The 17,582-nt window shown below is 39.7% G+C and overlaps 1 protein-coding gene and 1 pseudogene across 2 annotated transcripts in view; one reads left to right on the top strand and one right to left on the bottom strand.

The window, feature by feature from the left end:
* Positions 1–17,582, bottom strand: part of Slc38a1 (solute carrier family 38 member 1) — an 88,301-nt gene that overhangs the window by 60,576 nt on the left and 10,143 nt on the right. For both annotated transcript variants that reach the window (XR_015446881.1, XM_087199943.1), the window contains exons 2-3: positions 3,086–3,200; positions 9–227 (exon numbers count right to left, since the gene is read on the bottom strand). Coding sequence is in view for 1 of the 2 variants with exons in the window: in XM_087199943.1 (XP_087056069.1) it covers positions 9–130 (122 nt within the window). In the remaining variant the exon portion in view is untranslated. The remainder of the gene's footprint in view (positions 1–8; positions 228–3,085; positions 3,201–17,582) is intronic.
* On the top strand, positions 4,308–15,907 carry LOC101716567 (transcription elongation factor A protein-like 9; annotated as a pseudogene).

A 17,582-nucleotide genomic window follows, 5' to 3' on the forward strand; every position in this document is an offset into this window, starting at 1 on the left:
ATACTCACCTATTTATTTGACCATTTTCTACCTCGGTGAAATCATTGGAATCATTGCTAATGTTATCATCCTCAGGCACTGTCATGTTTTGCAATTCAGTTAATTCGAGTCCACTTTTGAAATGCATCATGTTTAGAATGTATGTGTAGTCCAAAAATTAGTCCAAATTTCTCCTGTTCTGAGAGTATTTAGAAGCAGATAACAGCAAATATATATGCTTAATATCCCTAAAATATAACAAGATGAAAGATAATTAAACATATGACAAATACCACTGATTAAAATGAACTATTACAGGTACACAAATAATTTACTGATAATGCAACTTTCGAATTTCACCACTAGCCATATTAAAGCAATCTTTGTACATCAAATTATAAAAGCTCATCTCTAAATTTTATTATGCTTTTCCCTCCATTTTTAACTGTAAAGTGAGTCATGTCCCATAATCTTATGCTTATGTTCATAGGAACACTACTGTAGTAGCAGGCAATATAGACACTCTTATGGAACACTGTGCTCAAGTGATTCAGTGCTTTTAATGTGTCAGGTCACAGAGTGCATGTATAGCTGGGTACAGACCGCAGAGACACAGAAGGACCTCTGACGTAGCAATCACATTTTCAGAAAACCACAAATTTTACATAAACGGCATCATCAAGGGATTAACTACCCAACTTGGTGGTCAACTGGGCAGTGGACAGATTTTGCTCTGAAACTGAGCAGATAATTTATCCATCAACTGCAATTTATCCATCAGCTGCAAGAGATTAAATCAATCTCTTCAGTGAAATCAGTCCATGTCAGGGAAATAGGGAATTAAAAACTCATACTCAGGGGATTTTGGTTAATCTACCTGCTACTCTATTTCCTCATCAGAAATGAAAGACTATCAGAATTCACATTTTCTCCCACTTAGATTACTGTGCTTTACATTTCTGAGGGATCACCAACTGAATTTAAGGAAGAGAAAGAGTTTTGGAGGGACAGCATCACAAGTCAAAAAGAAGGTGGCCAGAGAGGCAAAGCCAACTTCAAAAGCAAGGCCGACGCATACATGGCCGCCTCACCAGACACCCTCAGTGACGGGGTGGGGATCCTGGATAAAGCAGAATGTCCAAGAGGCTTTTTTCAGTTTACTTCCAAAGGCAAACCACCTTGGAGAACACTTTGATATTCTGTCAGACCCTGCATTCTGTAAGATGACTGACTGTGACTTAGTTAAGAAACAGAACTGTATGGTGCCTATCTAGGCATCCTAGTATAAGCCAAGAAGCATTTCACTCAGTGATAATACTTTAAGGACTCATAGAAAGTGCCCTAAAAGGATATTTTTCATATAGTCTCTTCTCTTTCCACATCCAGACCACATCATATTCTTTTTCTTTCATAATCTCCCGTCTAGTGTGAAACTTCCCTGGTTTCAGGATCCTTTAAAACTCCCACAATGTAAATATCATCTAATACCTCAGGTTCCAGGAACCTCTTCCCTCCTACAGGCAGGCCTCTCCTGGAGTTCAAGAAGTTAGGGCAAGGAGATCTGAAGGCAAGGAGGCTGAAGCTGGGTGATCCAGCCACTACAGTGGTACAAGACTGGCTGAGCTCCAACTGCTTTCGGAGCCTTGACACAGCAGGAAGGGTTCCTAGTCTCTTTACTGTGCAAAGGCTGAAATGCATTTAGACTCTGGACCCATTCCACCTCCTGGCCCCTTTGATGAGAGCTGTCCTAGCGGGCTACACAGGGTGATTTCTAGGAGTCTTGCCACACCAACTGCCCCTGTAAGACCCCCTCTAAGCCTACAGAAATGATGTCACAGGACCAGTGGGAGCTCATCCAGGAACAGAGTTTCCAATGTGGGTTAAGGAGTCTTTTCCTTTCTATTTCTGGAAAGATACATGGCACCAGACACAAAGTTTCTGAGAAAAGGGGTGGACTAATAATAGCTTTGGAGTCTATTGTTTGAATTATAAACTTTCATATTGTGCACTTGTGTGTGTAGTATATAAACAACATATACATAGCTAGGGGCAAAAGACAAAGGTTTAACACAAGTCCCGGCCACTAAAATAAGGTCAGTAGTAGGCAAATGTCAGTCCAAGTTAATCACATGGAATGTAGTTTTTATTGTTATAAAATAACTTATTAGAAATCTAACTTGTTCTTAAAAATGAAAACTGGAAAATGAGCGAAGTTAGTGATATTTATCACCAAGGCTGAGGGTGCACTTAAAAATACTCTTCTTTCAATTATCGTGTATCTATTCAGTGCTACAGGGTTCAGAAAGTTTGAAAAATGTCAAATTCTGGCTAGGTGTGGTGGCTCGTGCCTGTAATCTTACCCCTCAGGAGGCAGAGGCAAGAGAACCTCTGTGAGTTCAAGGCCAGCTTGAACATAGCAAGACCCTGTCTCAAAAAAAAAAAAGGGCCAGGGATTTAGCTCAGTGGTTCCACTGCCTGCCTCGAAAGCACAAGGTCCCCAGTTCGATCCCTGGTACCAAAAAAAAACAAAAACAAAAAACAGAATTAAAAAAAAAGTCAGGTTCAGAGATCTGAGACAGCTTCATAGAAAAGTTACTTTGAGGGCCAGGTATTTAGCTCAGTGGTTTCGCCACCTGCCTTGCAAGTGCAAGGGCCCGAGTTCAATCCCTGGTACCAAAAAAAAAAAAAAAAAAAGAAAAAAGAAAAGTTACTTTGAACTGGACCTTGAAAAGCTTTTTTTCCTTGTTCTAAGAGTAAACACAGGCTCACTGTAAAATCTTTAAAACAAACATTGTAAAAGAAATGCCACCACCCACAAATGGGCCACTGTTAGATATTAACGAATTTCCTCACTCCTCTTTTTCTTCCCTTTTGTCTTTTTCTTTTCTTTTCATTTTATCTATCTCTGTCCAGCCCTCTCTTTTCCTAATTTAACTTTGAGAATTTCATTGTTTTTAACCTACTTTTCTTTCATGGAGTATTATACTGTAAGTATCCTGAAGAACAGTTTTTATAAAAATATATTAGTTCTGTATAAATAAATAATACAGGTTTCTATAGAAAATACAGTTTTGCAAATGGAGTAAAACAAAGAGAAAAAAGTAACCTGTTATCTCAGCAAGCAAAGATGATCACAGTGTACGTATTGCAGTTCAGCCTTCCAGAGTTTTTCTATGCACATAGATATGCCGCCTGGTACACAGCACGCACTCAACAAATATCTGTAAAATGAAACAGTATGAATAAAAAATTATGTGTGCATTAAAAAGAGGAAAATCATGCCATTGAGTTTTTAGATAAATATATTTTTTCACTTAACAAGACATTATTTTCTATCCTGAGTTCCGCCAATAAACTCAGGTCCACACTATTACTGCTCATGCTTGGTTACTTCTTGACTGTGCTAGAAACAGACACTCAGCCTCTACTGCCAGAAACTGACTGCTTGGTAGGGAAGACAGGGACAGGGGAAATGGGATCTGACCGAAACTTAGTAAAGGGAGCATGTGGTCAACCTACAGAGCCAGGAAGTACAGGGTGAGTTTATGAGACAAAGAATTACAGTTTCATTGAAAGATAAGACACAATCATCAGGCCATACAATTAACTAAGAGGGAGACTGGAGTCATTATCTAAAGATCTTTATGTTAACCATAATTACCATCTCAATATTTATGGTAGGTTACAAATTACAGTTTGCTCAGCATAGAGCACTTCTGATCCTTACCACAATTTCGTGAGGCATTTAAGCATTATTATCTTGCTACAGTTACTGGTATACTTCACAATAGTAACCAAGTAAAAACATAAGCTTACTTTTTACTCTGCATGGTGTTATGTATCAAAGAAAGAAATATACAAACTTGTCTGGCCTTAAGTCACTTAGAGTCTGTTTGAGCAAGCAAGGTCATCCCACATAAAATGTCAGTGTAGCATAAAACATTTTATACAGTAGATATCAAACCACATGATGGATCAAGTCCAGAAAGATTCCAGAACCACATATAGACATATACATATTACATACATGTGTACATGCATATGTGAAAGAAAGAAAGGAAGGTAGAAAAAAGAATTAAATAGGGCTTGAAGAAGTAGTTAAGATTTTCTGATAGGACTTGAACTATTCTAAAGGTAGGTAAGATTGGCTGGGTGTAGTGGCACACATCTGCACTCCCAGCTACTCAAGAGGCTGGGGCAGGAGAATCACAAGTTCAAGGACAGTCTAGGCAAATGAGAAATAGCTCAGTGGTAGAGCAGTGAAACACTTGCCTAGCATGTTCAAGGCCCTGGGTTCAATCCTCAGTACCCCCTAAAAAGGGCTGACGATGTACCTCCATGGTAAAGCACCCTTGTTTTCAATCTTCAGTACCACAAAAAATAAAGAAAGAAAAAGAAAAAAAGGATAAGTTATATTAGATTGGGGGATGAGGAAGACATTACTGGTAGTGGGAACAGTGCTAATTACTAACTGTTAATACAGTGTAGTGGATTGGCTGGTTCAGGATTTGCTCTCACTTCTTGCTACTCCATTTGGCAAAAACCAGAAAGGTATAAACTATACTTCCCACACTCTCTTGCAGCTAGACTTCTAGATGTGACTTAGGGTTCACCATGGGACAATATGGTGGTGGGGTCAGGAAACCCATTGTGCTGGCACAGCTGCTGCAAGTGTAGCAGATAGCCTGGAGCCAAGAGCTGTGGCTGTGATTCCTGGTCACCAAAATGGGCTCAGGGGATGTTTCCTGAAGCATGCATCATGATAGATGATGGCTTCCCAATGGCTTCACAAGTAGCCATTCACCTCAGCAGGTCCTGCAATGATGCTGTGATGATCATTATTCCTGGAGACTCAGCCTACAGCCTGCTCTGCCAGCAAATGTAACAAACATATAGGTCCTCAATTCCTTGTATGATATCCTTTCTGCTTAACAGAGATAGAAAGATCTTGGGTAAATCTAAACTCTGGACTGCCATCCCAAGCTCCTAGGGCAGAGAAGGTGAGCTGGTCCCAGAACCCCGAAGGAAGATTCCCCACCGCTATCCCACGGTCTTAGGGCAGAGAAGGTGAGCCGGTCCCAGCACCCAGAAGGAAGCTCCCCTGCTGCCATCCCAAGCTCCTAGGACAGAGAAGCTGAGCCGGTCCCAGCACCCAGAAGGAAGCTCCCCCACCGCCATCCCAAGCTCCTAGGGCAGAGAAGGTGAGCCGGTCCCAGCACCCAGAAGGAAGCTCCCCCACCGCCATCCCAAGCTCCTAGGGCAGAGAAGGTGAGCCGGTCCCAGCACCCAGAAGGAAGCTCCCCCACCGCCATCCCAAGCTCCTAGGGCAGAGAAGGTGAGCCCCGTGGGTGCGAGAAGCACCCCACCCCACCCCACTGTGGAAATGAGAACAAATGTAAACAAGCCTCAAAAACAGACTTCTGGATCACCTACAGCAACCCCAAAGGGAAACAAGATAGAACAATCTGATACTCAACCACCTGGACTCTCTGAACTGGCAAAAAAAGAGGATCTGGGAAAAATGAAATCAGAAATAATTACTCAGATAACAGCAAAGATTTTGCTCATGGGGCGAGACATGATTCATAAATCTAGAGAGGACACAGAAAAAAAAATACAGGATCTGAGGAACATGATGGAATCCCAACATAGGAAACAAATGGAATCTATAAAACAGATGCAAACAGATTTCCAGGAGATTAAAAGCTCCACTGAAAGTCTGCGCAGCAGAATGAACCAATGTGAGAATAGAATTTCAGATAGAGAAGAAAAGATTGCAGTTAGTGACCAGGAAAAGAAAAACTGCTTTACAATTGTAAAGGAACATGAGAAATCAATCCAGCAGCTGCTAGATGATGCAAAGAAGAATAACATAAGACTGACTGGAGTCAACGAAGAAAGAGGAGAGAGTGCAGATGACATAAAAAACCTGTCCACAGAAGTGATGGCAGAGAAGGGGCAAAGAACTTGACATACAGATAAGTGAGGCATATGGGACTCTAAATAGTCTTGATCAAAAAAAATCTACACATAGGCATATAATAGTTAGGATTCCAGAAATCCAACAGAAGAACAAAATTCTACAAGCAGTTAGAGAAAAGAAACAAATCACATACAAAGGAAAGCCCATCAGAATCACAGCAGACTTCTCAATGCAAGCCCTCAAGGCAAGAAGAGCTTGGAGTGATGTATTCCAAGCCCATGGAAAATAGCCTCCAACCCAGATTGATGTACCCTGCAAAACTATCTTTCAAAATTGACAGAGAAATAAGATACGTTCATGGCAAAGAGCATCTTAGGAACTTTGTGAATACAAAACCAGCACTCCAAAGAATTGTACACAATATCCTAGGAACAGACATTGAGGATCACAACCCCAGGAAGCAAAGTAGAATGAACCCATCTGGCATGACAAGAAATTAAATGTAAAGGGGGAGAACCCAACAAAAAGAAAAAGGCATGGCAATGACAAGTCAATATATTTCAGTTATAACTATCAATGTTAATGGTCTCAATTCACCAATCAAAAGAAATAGACTGGCAGAATGGGTCAAGAAGCAAAATCCAACAATATGCTGCATACAAGAAACACACTTAATTCAAAAGGAAACTCAGACTGAAAATCAAAGGGTGGAAAACAATACTCCATGCGACAGGAACCTGAAAAAAAGCAGGAGTAGCTATCCTCTTTGCAGATCAAGTAGATTTCAAACCAACACTGATGAAGAGAGACGAAGAAGGACACTACATCCTTGTAAAGGGAACCATCCAAGAGGAAGAGATGACAATCATAAATATCTATGCACCAAACACTAGTGCACCCAACTATATAAAACAAATACTAATGCACATGAAAAGTCACATATGCACTAATACGATTGTAGTGGGGATGGTTCAATATACGAAAATCAATCCATGTAATACACTTTATCAATAGAGCCAAGGACAAAAACCATATTATCTCCATAGACGCAGAAAAAGCATTTGACAAAATCCAACACGCATTTATGATAAAAACCCTACAAAAAATTGGAATAGATGGTATCTACCTCAAACTGATAGAAGTCATCTATGAAAAACCAACAGCCAATATCATACTAAAGGGTCAAAAACTGAAATTCTTCACACTAAAATCAAGAACAAGACAAGGATGTCCATTATCACCACTCTTGTTCAATATAGTTCTGGAAACATTAGCCACGACAATTAGACAAAAGAAATGAAAGGAATAAAGATAGGTAATGAAGAAGTCAAATTGTCATTATTTGCAGATGACATGATACTCTATATACAAGACCCCAAGAACTCCACCAAAAGTCTTCTAGACTTAATAACCAAATTCAGTCAAGTAGCTGGTTAAAAGGTCAACACACAAAAATTAATAGCTTTCTTCTACATCAATGACAGACTCACTGAGAGAGAAATAGGGCAAATAATTCCTTTCACAATAGCATCCAAAAAACTGAAATACCTAGGAATCATCCTAACGAAAGAAATCAAAGACCTCTTCTCTGAAAACTATGGCACTCTGAAAAGAGAGATTGAAGATGATATCAGAAAATGGACAGACATCCCCTGCTCCTGAGTAGGAAGGATTAATATAATGAAAATGGCCATACTTCCAAAACTGCTCTATAGATTTAATGCAATTCCAATTGAGATCCCAGCAGCATACTTCATGGACTTTGAGAAAACAATCTAAACATTCATTTGGAACAAGAAGAGACCCAGAATAGCAAAAGCAATTCTAGGTACAGAGACAAGGCAGGGGGTATCACGATCCCCAATCTGTAACTCTACTACAAAGCTACTGTGATAAAAACAGCATGGTACTGGCAAAGAAACAGACCTGAGGACCAGTGGAACAGATTAGAAGATGCAGAAACAATGCCAGACACACTCAGCCATCTTATCTTCGACAAAGGAGCCAAACACCCTCACTGGAGGAAAGATAGCCTCTTTAATAAATGGTGCTGGAAAAATTGGGCTTCAACTTGCCAAAGATTAAAACTAGACCTATATCTCTCACCATGCACTAAACTAAAATCAAAATGGATTAAAGATCTAAATATTAAAATAGAAACTCTGAACCAGTTGGAACAGAGGTTAGGTAGAACCCTTGAAGACATCGGTGTAGGAAAAGATTTTATGAACAAAACCTCAGTTGCCTGTGAACTAGCACAAACAATCAACAAGTGGGATCTCTTCTTATTGAAAAGCTTCTGCACAGCAAGAGAAACCACCAGCAGTGTGAAGAGACAACCCACAATGTGGGAAAAAGTCTTCACCTGCTCTTCCTCAGACAAAGGTCTACTATCTAGAATCTATAAAGAACTTAAAAAGATCAGACCTCCCAAATTTAAAGACCCAATCCAAAAATGGGCATCTGAAATGAACAGACATTTCTCAGACAAAGAAGTAGAAATAGCAAATGAATACATGAAAAAATGTTCAACATCACTGGTCATTCGAGAGATGCAAATGAAAACAATGCTGAGATTCCACTTTACTCCAGAAAGAATGGCTGCTATCATGAAATCAACCACTAACAAATGCTGGCAGGGCTGTGGGGAAAGAGGAACCCTGCTCCACTGCTGGTGGGAGTGTAGACTGGTGCAACCACTGTGGAAATCAGTATAGAGATACCTCAAAGAACTAGGACTGGAAGTCCCATTTGACTCCGCTATTCCACTGCTGGGGATCTTCCCCAAAGAATTAAAAGAATCATACCACAGTGATGTATGTGCGCCCATGTTCATAGCAGCACAGTTTGTAATAGCTAAAACTTGGAAACACCCCAAATGCCCATCAACTGGAGACTGGATAAAGAAAATGTGGGTTTTTTTAAAAAATAAAATGGAGTACTACTCAGCCCTAAAAAATGAGAAATTAGAGACATTTATAGCTAAGTGGATGTACATGGAGGCGATACTCTTAAGTGAAATAAATAGGACACACGTATAAATGCCAAAGTTTCTCTCATGTGAGAAATTGAAAGTGTAAATAAGGACTAAATGTATAATAGGTAATGTGAAATAGAAAGAAAAGGGGCAAATGGGAAGGAAGTGGGAGGGCTAGGGGAAAGGATAGAAGGGAATGGGATTAATATGAGAAAATGGAAAAACAGGAACAAAATCTTTGTAAATAGGGAGGAATGGAGGGGTTGAAGGGAGGGCTGGGCAAGGGTGAAAAATAAGAACCAAGAGAGACTATGTAAAGGTGCAAATTTCCAATGATGAATGTCATTATATTGTATACCTAAAATGTACCAACGATTAGAATGAATAATTGATAATGTAAAATAGGAAGGTCCACAGGGGTAGGGGTAGTGGGAGGGACAGGGGAAAGGAAAGAAGGGAAAGGAAAAATGATGAGAAATGGAAATAAAGTCTTTGTAAATAGGGAAGGGTGGAGGGCGTGAAGGGAGGGCTAGGAATGGGGAAAAAATAAGAACCAAGATGCATTATATAAAGGTACAATTCCCACTGAGAAGTGTAATTGTGTTGTATACCTACAATGTACCAATAAAAAAATTTAATTAAAAAAAGAAAAAAGTCATGACAAGGCTTTTAAAACTTTTAACTTCATCTCCCTAATGAGTGTATAATTCAGTCTTGTTATTGTACTGATTAGTATTTTTCTGATTCTAGAGTTGCACACCTTTCCTTGTGCTATACTGGCTATTTATCATCTTCTTATATCTACTTTTTAATTGGGTTGTCTATTAATGAGCTCTTCTTTATACATTCTGGTCACAGGTTATATGCATTGTAAATATGGTCTGTTTAAGGACTACTTTTCATTTTAATGATGTCATTTAAAGTTCTAAATTTTGATGGAATCTCATTTATCAATTTGTTTCTTTTATACATCATATCTTTTGTATACTAGGTAGTTCTTGCCTACCCTGAATTCATAAACATTTTCCCTTATAATTTCTTCTTAAAGTTTTATACTTTTAGGCTTTCATATTTAGGTTCATAGATCCCTTCAAGTTATTTTCATGTATGGAAATAAAGGGTTGAGGTTAATTTTTTATATACAGATACCAGGTGTTCTTGTGTCATTTGCTGAAAACACTATCTCTTCCTTGGCTCTTGAATTGAGTTTATATTCTATAAAATGCTAATGTTAAATAATCTTTCAAAACTCAGTGGACCATATATGTGTGGTTCTATTTCTAGATTCTCTGTTTTTTTCCAATGATCTATATGTCTTTCCTTACACCAACACTGCCTTGATTACTGTAGCTTTAGAAGAACTCTTAAAATTAGATTCTAAACGTCTTCCAACACTGTTTTTGTTTTTGTTTTTTTAAACTTTTCTAGGTCCTTTGTACTCCTACATAACTTTTAAATTTCAATATCCAGTTCTTCCTTTATAGCAAGTATACACAGACCTGAATTTTTATATATACCTTATGTTTTCTAATCCTGCTAAATTCAAATACAAGTTCTAGGGGCTCCTAGAGATTTCTTAGTATTTTCTCTGTAGATGATCATTTCATCTACATATAAAGATTTTGCTTCTACTTTGCCAATCCTATCCTAATTGTGTCATTTTATTGCCAGACTATTTTGGTTGGGCCTAGGTTTCAAAGTTTCAAAGGTCCCAAGTTCGATCCCCGGTGCCAAAAAAAAAAAAAAAAAATTCTTATGGGAAATCTTAAATACATGTACAAGTAAACTGAATAGCATAATGAATTCCCATTTACCAACTTTGACAATTTTCAATTCACAACAGCTTTGTTGCATCTTTACTCCTACCAACCATCACCTGAAAATTTTCAGCGTATGTCTTTAAAAGGTAAGATCCTCAGCTGGGCATAGTGGTGCACAGTCGTAATCCAGCACATGGGAGGCTCAGGCTGGATTGCAAGTTTGAGGCCAACCTGGACTACACAGTGAGTTCAAAGGCAGCCTGAACTACATAGTGAGACCCTGTCTCAAAAAAAAAAAAAAGAAAACTACTTTGTTTTGAAACAATATCACCACAACACTATCAACTTAAAAAATAATAGTATCACTACACCATCTAGACCTGCTGTTCTTACCACCACCACTCTCTGATGGTGAATTCTCCATCATATCTATAAGTCTAGCCACAAGAAAGTATGGGAAATGTAGTATATAACATTCTATCCTTTGCAGAACTAGACTAGATAGAAGTGAGAATATCACCTGAATATCACTACATATCCAGCCACATAAATTAACTTAAAAATCTGTTATGAATAGCTATTGACTCTTTTATTATGAAGAACTAATATGATCATACCTCTTCATTCAACTCCTGAGAGTCAATCATGATAGCCAGGTAAGTGGTTTTAAGAACAAGTTAATAGAGCCAGGGATTTAGCTCAGTGGTTCCGCTGCCTGCCTTGAAAGCACAAGGTCCCAAGTTTGATCCCCCATACCAAAAAAAAAAAAAGTTAATAAGACATTTCTCCAACAAAGACACACAAGTGGCTTAACATCACTAATCATAAGAGATATAAATCAAAACACAACGAGCTATCACTTCACACCTATTAGGATGGCTACTGTTAAAAACTCAAGAGATAAAAGCATTGTCAAGAGAATCTTTTTTATGTTGTTGGTGGAAATGTAAACTGAAGTTTCTTAAGAAATTAAAAATAGATCTACCTAACAATCCCCCTTCTGGGCATATATCCAAAGGAAATGAAATCACCATTTCTCAAAGATATCTGCTCTCCCTTGTTTACTGTAGCATTGCTCACAATAGCCAAGATTGGAAACCACCAAAATGTCCACCAATGGATGAATGAGTGAAGATGTGATACACACACACACACACACGCACACTAGAACGTTATATAGCCTTAAAAAGAAGATCTTGCCATTCACCACAAAATGGATTAACCTGGAGGACATTTTGCTCAGTGAGTGAAATAAGTCAGGGACAGAAAGAAAAATGTTGCATGATTTGCTTACATGTAGAATTTTTTTTTTAAGTTGAATACACACACACACACACAAAAGAGTGGTTACAGGTGGGAAGGGGGTGGGGATATTTAGATCAAAGGACATAAAGTTGGAGATATGTAAGATAAACATATCTAGAAACTTAATGTAAACATGAAGACTATAGTTAATAGTGCATTGTATTGAGGACTTTTGCTAAAAGATTGTAGTTCTTGTCACACACACTCACACAAACACACAAGAGGAAGGTAACCATATGAGATGATGGATATGTTAACCTGCTTGCCTATAGTAACCATATTTTATACCTTAAATATGTACAATTAAAAAGTAAAGTGTTAAGCCTAAGGCCAACAATGGTCCTATTCTTCCTGGCCCTCTCTTCCCTTAACTGTGCCTGTTTGTCTAATTAGGGTGCTTGTATTTCTGCACTCTATCTATGGGCTAATTTGGATGTATATTTGAAAAGGCCTCAGACAAGGGAAACAAGTTAATTACAGCATTAGGTATCCTTACTTTTAGCTAGACTGAATTGACTTTGTGCAGTAATCCTAGGTTCTGATGAGCAATTTCATATATCTTTGGGTAATAAAAAAATGGGAAGTGACTACATTGAAGTTGACAGTCAAAACAAATTAAACATTATACTTAAGATGTGGACATTGCACTGAATCTAATTAATACTTCAATTAAAAGCTTAGAGTTCATAATCAAAATCTTAGAAAACCTGGGGTCCTCGGGAGGTCAGGAATAATGGAAGCAGCCTTTGGTAGTGAAAAGGCCAGGAGCTAGCAAACAATTTCAGAACAAGTGTTTTGCCTCCTCTTGTCTAAGACCTGTGGCTTAACCAGTGCTCATGGTCTCCACTTCACTGGGACCTTAAGTCACTATATGTCCTCTCTGGCTTCCCCGACTTCTGTCCACCTCTCTCAGAGCTCCTTACCTGCCAGGTAACCTTGTCTGGAAGCCACCCCAACCCTTTTATTGCCAAGAGCCTCTTGTTTTAATCACCTCTCCAAAATCATGCTTGACTGGCAAATTCTGGCTTTACACTGAGGAGCAGTGTGATTCTGGGCAAGTAGGTTAACTTCTCTTTGCCGTTTCCTCACTTAGTCTTAACGACTCTACCATTTTGTCTGTGTGTAACATTTGACATTGTGACTGTCCCTCCCTACCACTGAGACCTAACCAAGGCAAGTAGCTTTCCTCAGCCCTCATTCCACGACTTCTGACCTCTCCCAATGTGTCCCTCTCTGCATCCTTCTTGGCCTCTGTCAAAAGCTCCCTTCTTCCTCCCCCTTTAGGCAAGGGAAGCTTTTTGGTCCTTCACTCTTCCTGGTCTACACATTCCAAATTCTCTCCTTTTGGGGATTCAAACCTGAAGTGTTAGGTTTCATCCCAAAGGGCATCTTCAGATATTTTTTCCCAGTGTTTAACATTTTATAAGATTAGAATTCCTTTGCATTGTGCAATAGGATCTCCCTCCTAAATGCTACTTGATAATGATCAGGCCGCTTAACATATCACATTTTTTTCATCTATAAAATGAGAAGGCAGGGCTGGGGATTTAGCTCAGTGGTTTCGCCGCCTGCTTCACAAGCGCAAGGACCCAAGTTCTATCCCTGGTACCAAAAAAAAAAAAAGAGAAGGCAGGAGTGAGAGATGATTTCCCAGGTTCCTTCCTGCGTGCACACACACACATGCTGCACACACAAATTCCATAAATTCTTCACTACTTCCAGCAACTGGCTGGACCTCTCCCTGGGGATGTTTACCATTGTCTCAACCACCACATGCCTAAAACGGAACACAACATCTGACTTCGTATGGCGGCTGAGAATGCACATTATCCTGTTAAGGATAATGTGCATTCCCGTCATGCAGCCTTGAAATGTTGTTGTCACTTTAATACAACTTCCTATCCCATCAGTGCCCGCATCCTGCCAACTTCCCTTCATAATATCCCTTCCCTTGCTCTCTGTACAGTTCCACAACCCTCACTTCCCCAGTCACTCTCCTCCATGCCATCTGCCACCTGTAAAAGAAATGCATGTCTTCCACATATCTCCTCCCCCTCTGCCAATCGTAACGGTTGCAAATGCTACAGGATGAAGCCTCACTTTTGCAACCTAGAATTCAAACACAGATTGCTCATAACTATCTCTTTAATGCCCTTCCCCCTACATCCAGTCTGAGCCTTGCCTTCTAGCCACAGGTCTACTCCAGTGCGGTTTTCTGCTCTATTCACACTGTCTCCTGGATCCTGAATACACTCTCCTCACCTTCCCAACAAGCCTGTGCCAACTTAAGTATGACATTTCTTTCGAAGCCCAGCTTGCTTGCTTTTTCTCAAAATACCCGAGCTTACCTCTCCTATGTTTCTCCAGTGACCAACCTGTAGCTGATTATTTACTTGTGATGAATTCTTACAGCACTGCTGTGCAAATTACTTACAAGCTTAAAGCAAGAGCTCTTTTATATTTTAAAAATTATTTTCTACACAATTTCAACTCCTTGGGTAACAAGGAACCACAGAGCTCAAAGGTCCCTAGCACAAACAATAAAGATGTGACTAAATTTAGAAGGAAAGCTATCATCACACAGACAATATATTCTATGATCCTCAGAAACAAAACTTCTCCAGAAAAATGAATATAAATGAAACATGGATAGGCCTTCTTCATTGTTTTCCTTGGCCACTGCCACTTAAATTTCATTACATTTCATCTAAGCATGTGGGGTTTATGTGAAAATATATTTAAAACTGTAAAGGAAAATACAAATGGAAGGTATTTGTCATCGATGTCCTGGCTACTGTGCCTGGAATGTTTAAGAATTCTTGGCATGATTTCTAAAAGTCCAGAGAAGGAGCTGTATTACAGCCATGGTTCTCAACTGAGGACAACTTTACCCACAAAGAGATATTTGGCAATGTCTGGAGACATTTCTGTCACAATTGAGGGGTTGCCATAAACATCCATTGGACAGAGGCCAGGATGCTGCTCAACACCGACAACAGAGTGATCTGGCACAAATGTCAGTTCTGGTGCCGAGCGGGAATGAGCCACCCACTGCCTTGATCAGACTGCCCACCGTGCTCTGTGTCAGCCACAGTGTCCAGACACTGCTCCCACTGCTCCATGATTCCACTTCTGCTGAGGTGTCCCCAGGGTCTTTCAAAAACCTGTAATCAATATGCCCAGCCCATGATGTCTGGGAACAAACTTACCCATATTTAGATGTTCCAAAACTACTCTGATTTCTTTAAGATAGAAACTCCAAAACTTAAGTCAACCTGTAACTGTGGAAGTAGGTAGACAGGTCATATGTTACATTTTTAAAAAATCAACGTTTGAAGCTTAATTTAATTAGAACAATGAATATATCATTGTGACTACTAGGAAAATTTAAAATCTTTCTCATCAACTGAAAATGGACTTAAATAATTACTAAAAACTTATGGAGGGTTGTTCCCATCTGGGAGAAGCTTCCTTCAGCATTGTGGTGGCAGTGTCAGAGGTCAGAAAAGCAAGAAGTCAATGTGCACGAATTTTGAGATCTGTTCTTAGCAGCACTCAAGACTAGAAAAGTAGGAGGGAGAAACTGACCAGATCAGTAATTGCATTCAAAGAGGAATAAGCAGGAAAAAAGGAAGGAGGGAAAGCAGGCATAAAAAAAAAGGAAGGAAAACCAGAAAACGAGAATAAACCAAAGATCAAGGAAGAATCAAATCCTGAGGAAGAGCAGAAGAGGAGGAAAAAGTTTCTAAAAGAAGAAACTCTGAGAGAAAGGCTGATTCAATCTCTCTAGGAATGTAAAGAAGATATACACAACAGGCATTTAAGCAATGAAGGTATGTTTAGAGTAGATGAAATAGTCAAGATGAGTAAGAAACAAACTTAGTGATGCATTTGAAGGTTAACCGAAACCATCCTTACCCCTATTTAATGTTATTTATCTTGATTTCTACTTTTTCTGATTAGTATTGCCACGTTTTTATTAGCATTTTCCTGATATATTTTTGTCCATCTTTCTACTTTTTTTGAGTAAAGAGGTGGTGTCTGAGACAGGGTCTTGCTATGTAGTTCAGGATGGCCTTGAATTCACTATGTAGCCCAGGTTGGCCTCAAACTCTTGGCAACACTCCTGCTTCAGCCTCCTGAGTGCTGGGAATTACAGGTGTGTGCCACCGCACCTGGCCATCTTTCTACTTTTAACCTGTTACCGTGAGTCATTAAAAGTGGTTAGTCATATATAAATACCATGGCTTTTGAAAGATAATAATACATTTCTTTCTTAGTCACAAAATACCATACACCCAAAACTAAAAAGAAAACAGGTTTATTTTGATTCAGTGTCACTGGGTTCTGGAGTTCTGGGGTCTCCTTCCAGAACTGGTTTCTAGTTTCTTCTTGTCTTGAACAAAGAATTGCACAAAACAAGCATAAAAGGTAGTGAGGTTTTACATTTATTAAAGGTAGGAAAAGCAACATGCTCTGCAGAGCAAGTTTGGACCTAGTAAAAGTAGGAAAGCAAGTACACGCTACAGCATGAGAGCAAACTACTGTGAAAGTGAGACTCAATGGCTCAGAGCTCAATGGTGACCGTCCTTTCGTGTCTCCCACTTCTCAGGCTGAAGTTGGCTGTAAGTTTTCCTACCAAAACCTTGCTCGAGTTCTCACCAGAAGAACGGAAGCTAGCACTCTGACTGGCTCCACATGCAGGGCTATGGGAACTGTTCTGCCTATGTGTCCTGGAACTTTGTAATTAACAGACCATGCACACTTCCCCAGCCTGTTTGTCCTAATCTCCTAATCTGCCCTAATCTCCTGCCTCAACATTTTGTAGAAGTTTCAGTCCATAGTCAGCTGGCTTCAAGAAAGGACAGCATGGCAAAGGTACATGGCAGAGGAGAGCTACTCAGGAGATGGTGGACAAGAAACAGCTAGAGTTAAGGAAGGAACTAGGGAGGAAGATAAACCCTTCCAGGCCACGGCCCCAGTCACCTACCTCTTCCAACTAGACCCCAGATCTCCTAACAGCAAGTCAGTTATAAGCCCCTGTAATTCAAATCACCTTCCAAAAGCCCCACATATGAGTGTATGAGGCTTTGAGAGGGACAGCTAGACATAAACCATAACATCCTGCCCCTAGCCCACAAAAGACCCAAGTATATCTTCTTATGCAAAATACATTTAGTCCATCTCTAACAGTTCCAGCATTGCTGAAAAGGCTCCACTGAGACTTAGGGCAAATTCTTAGCTGTGAACCCCTATAAAAATCAGAGGAGGGCCGGGGATTTAGCTCAGGTGCCACTGCCTGCCTCGCAAGCGTAAGGTCCCGAGTTCAATTCCTGGTACCAAAAAAAAAATCAGAGGAAAAAGAGCTAAACACTGCTGAAATAAAATGGCATAGGGTAAACATTCCTATTCCAAAAGTAGAAACAAGAAAATAGAAAGGAATAGGATCAATGCAAGACTGAAATCTAACAGGGCAAACACTGAATCCTGTGGCTCCATGTCCAGGACCCAGTGCAAGTTGTAGCAAGGAGATACGAACTTCAAAATGCTTAGGCAGCCCTACCCCTATGCTACTGCCAGTGGTTATAACCCTCACAGCTTCTCTCTTGGGCTGGCTTTGCTCACTGCTTGTGGCTTT

This window comes from Heterocephalus glaber, unplaced genomic scaffold (genome assembly GCF_053883595.1).
Source record: "Heterocephalus glaber isolate CG9 unplaced genomic scaffold, H.glaber_assembly_v1.0 deba00001733, whole genome shotgun sequence".
In the NCBI taxonomy this organism is placed as follows: domain Eukaryota; kingdom Metazoa; phylum Chordata; class Mammalia; order Rodentia; family Bathyergidae; genus Heterocephalus; species Heterocephalus glaber.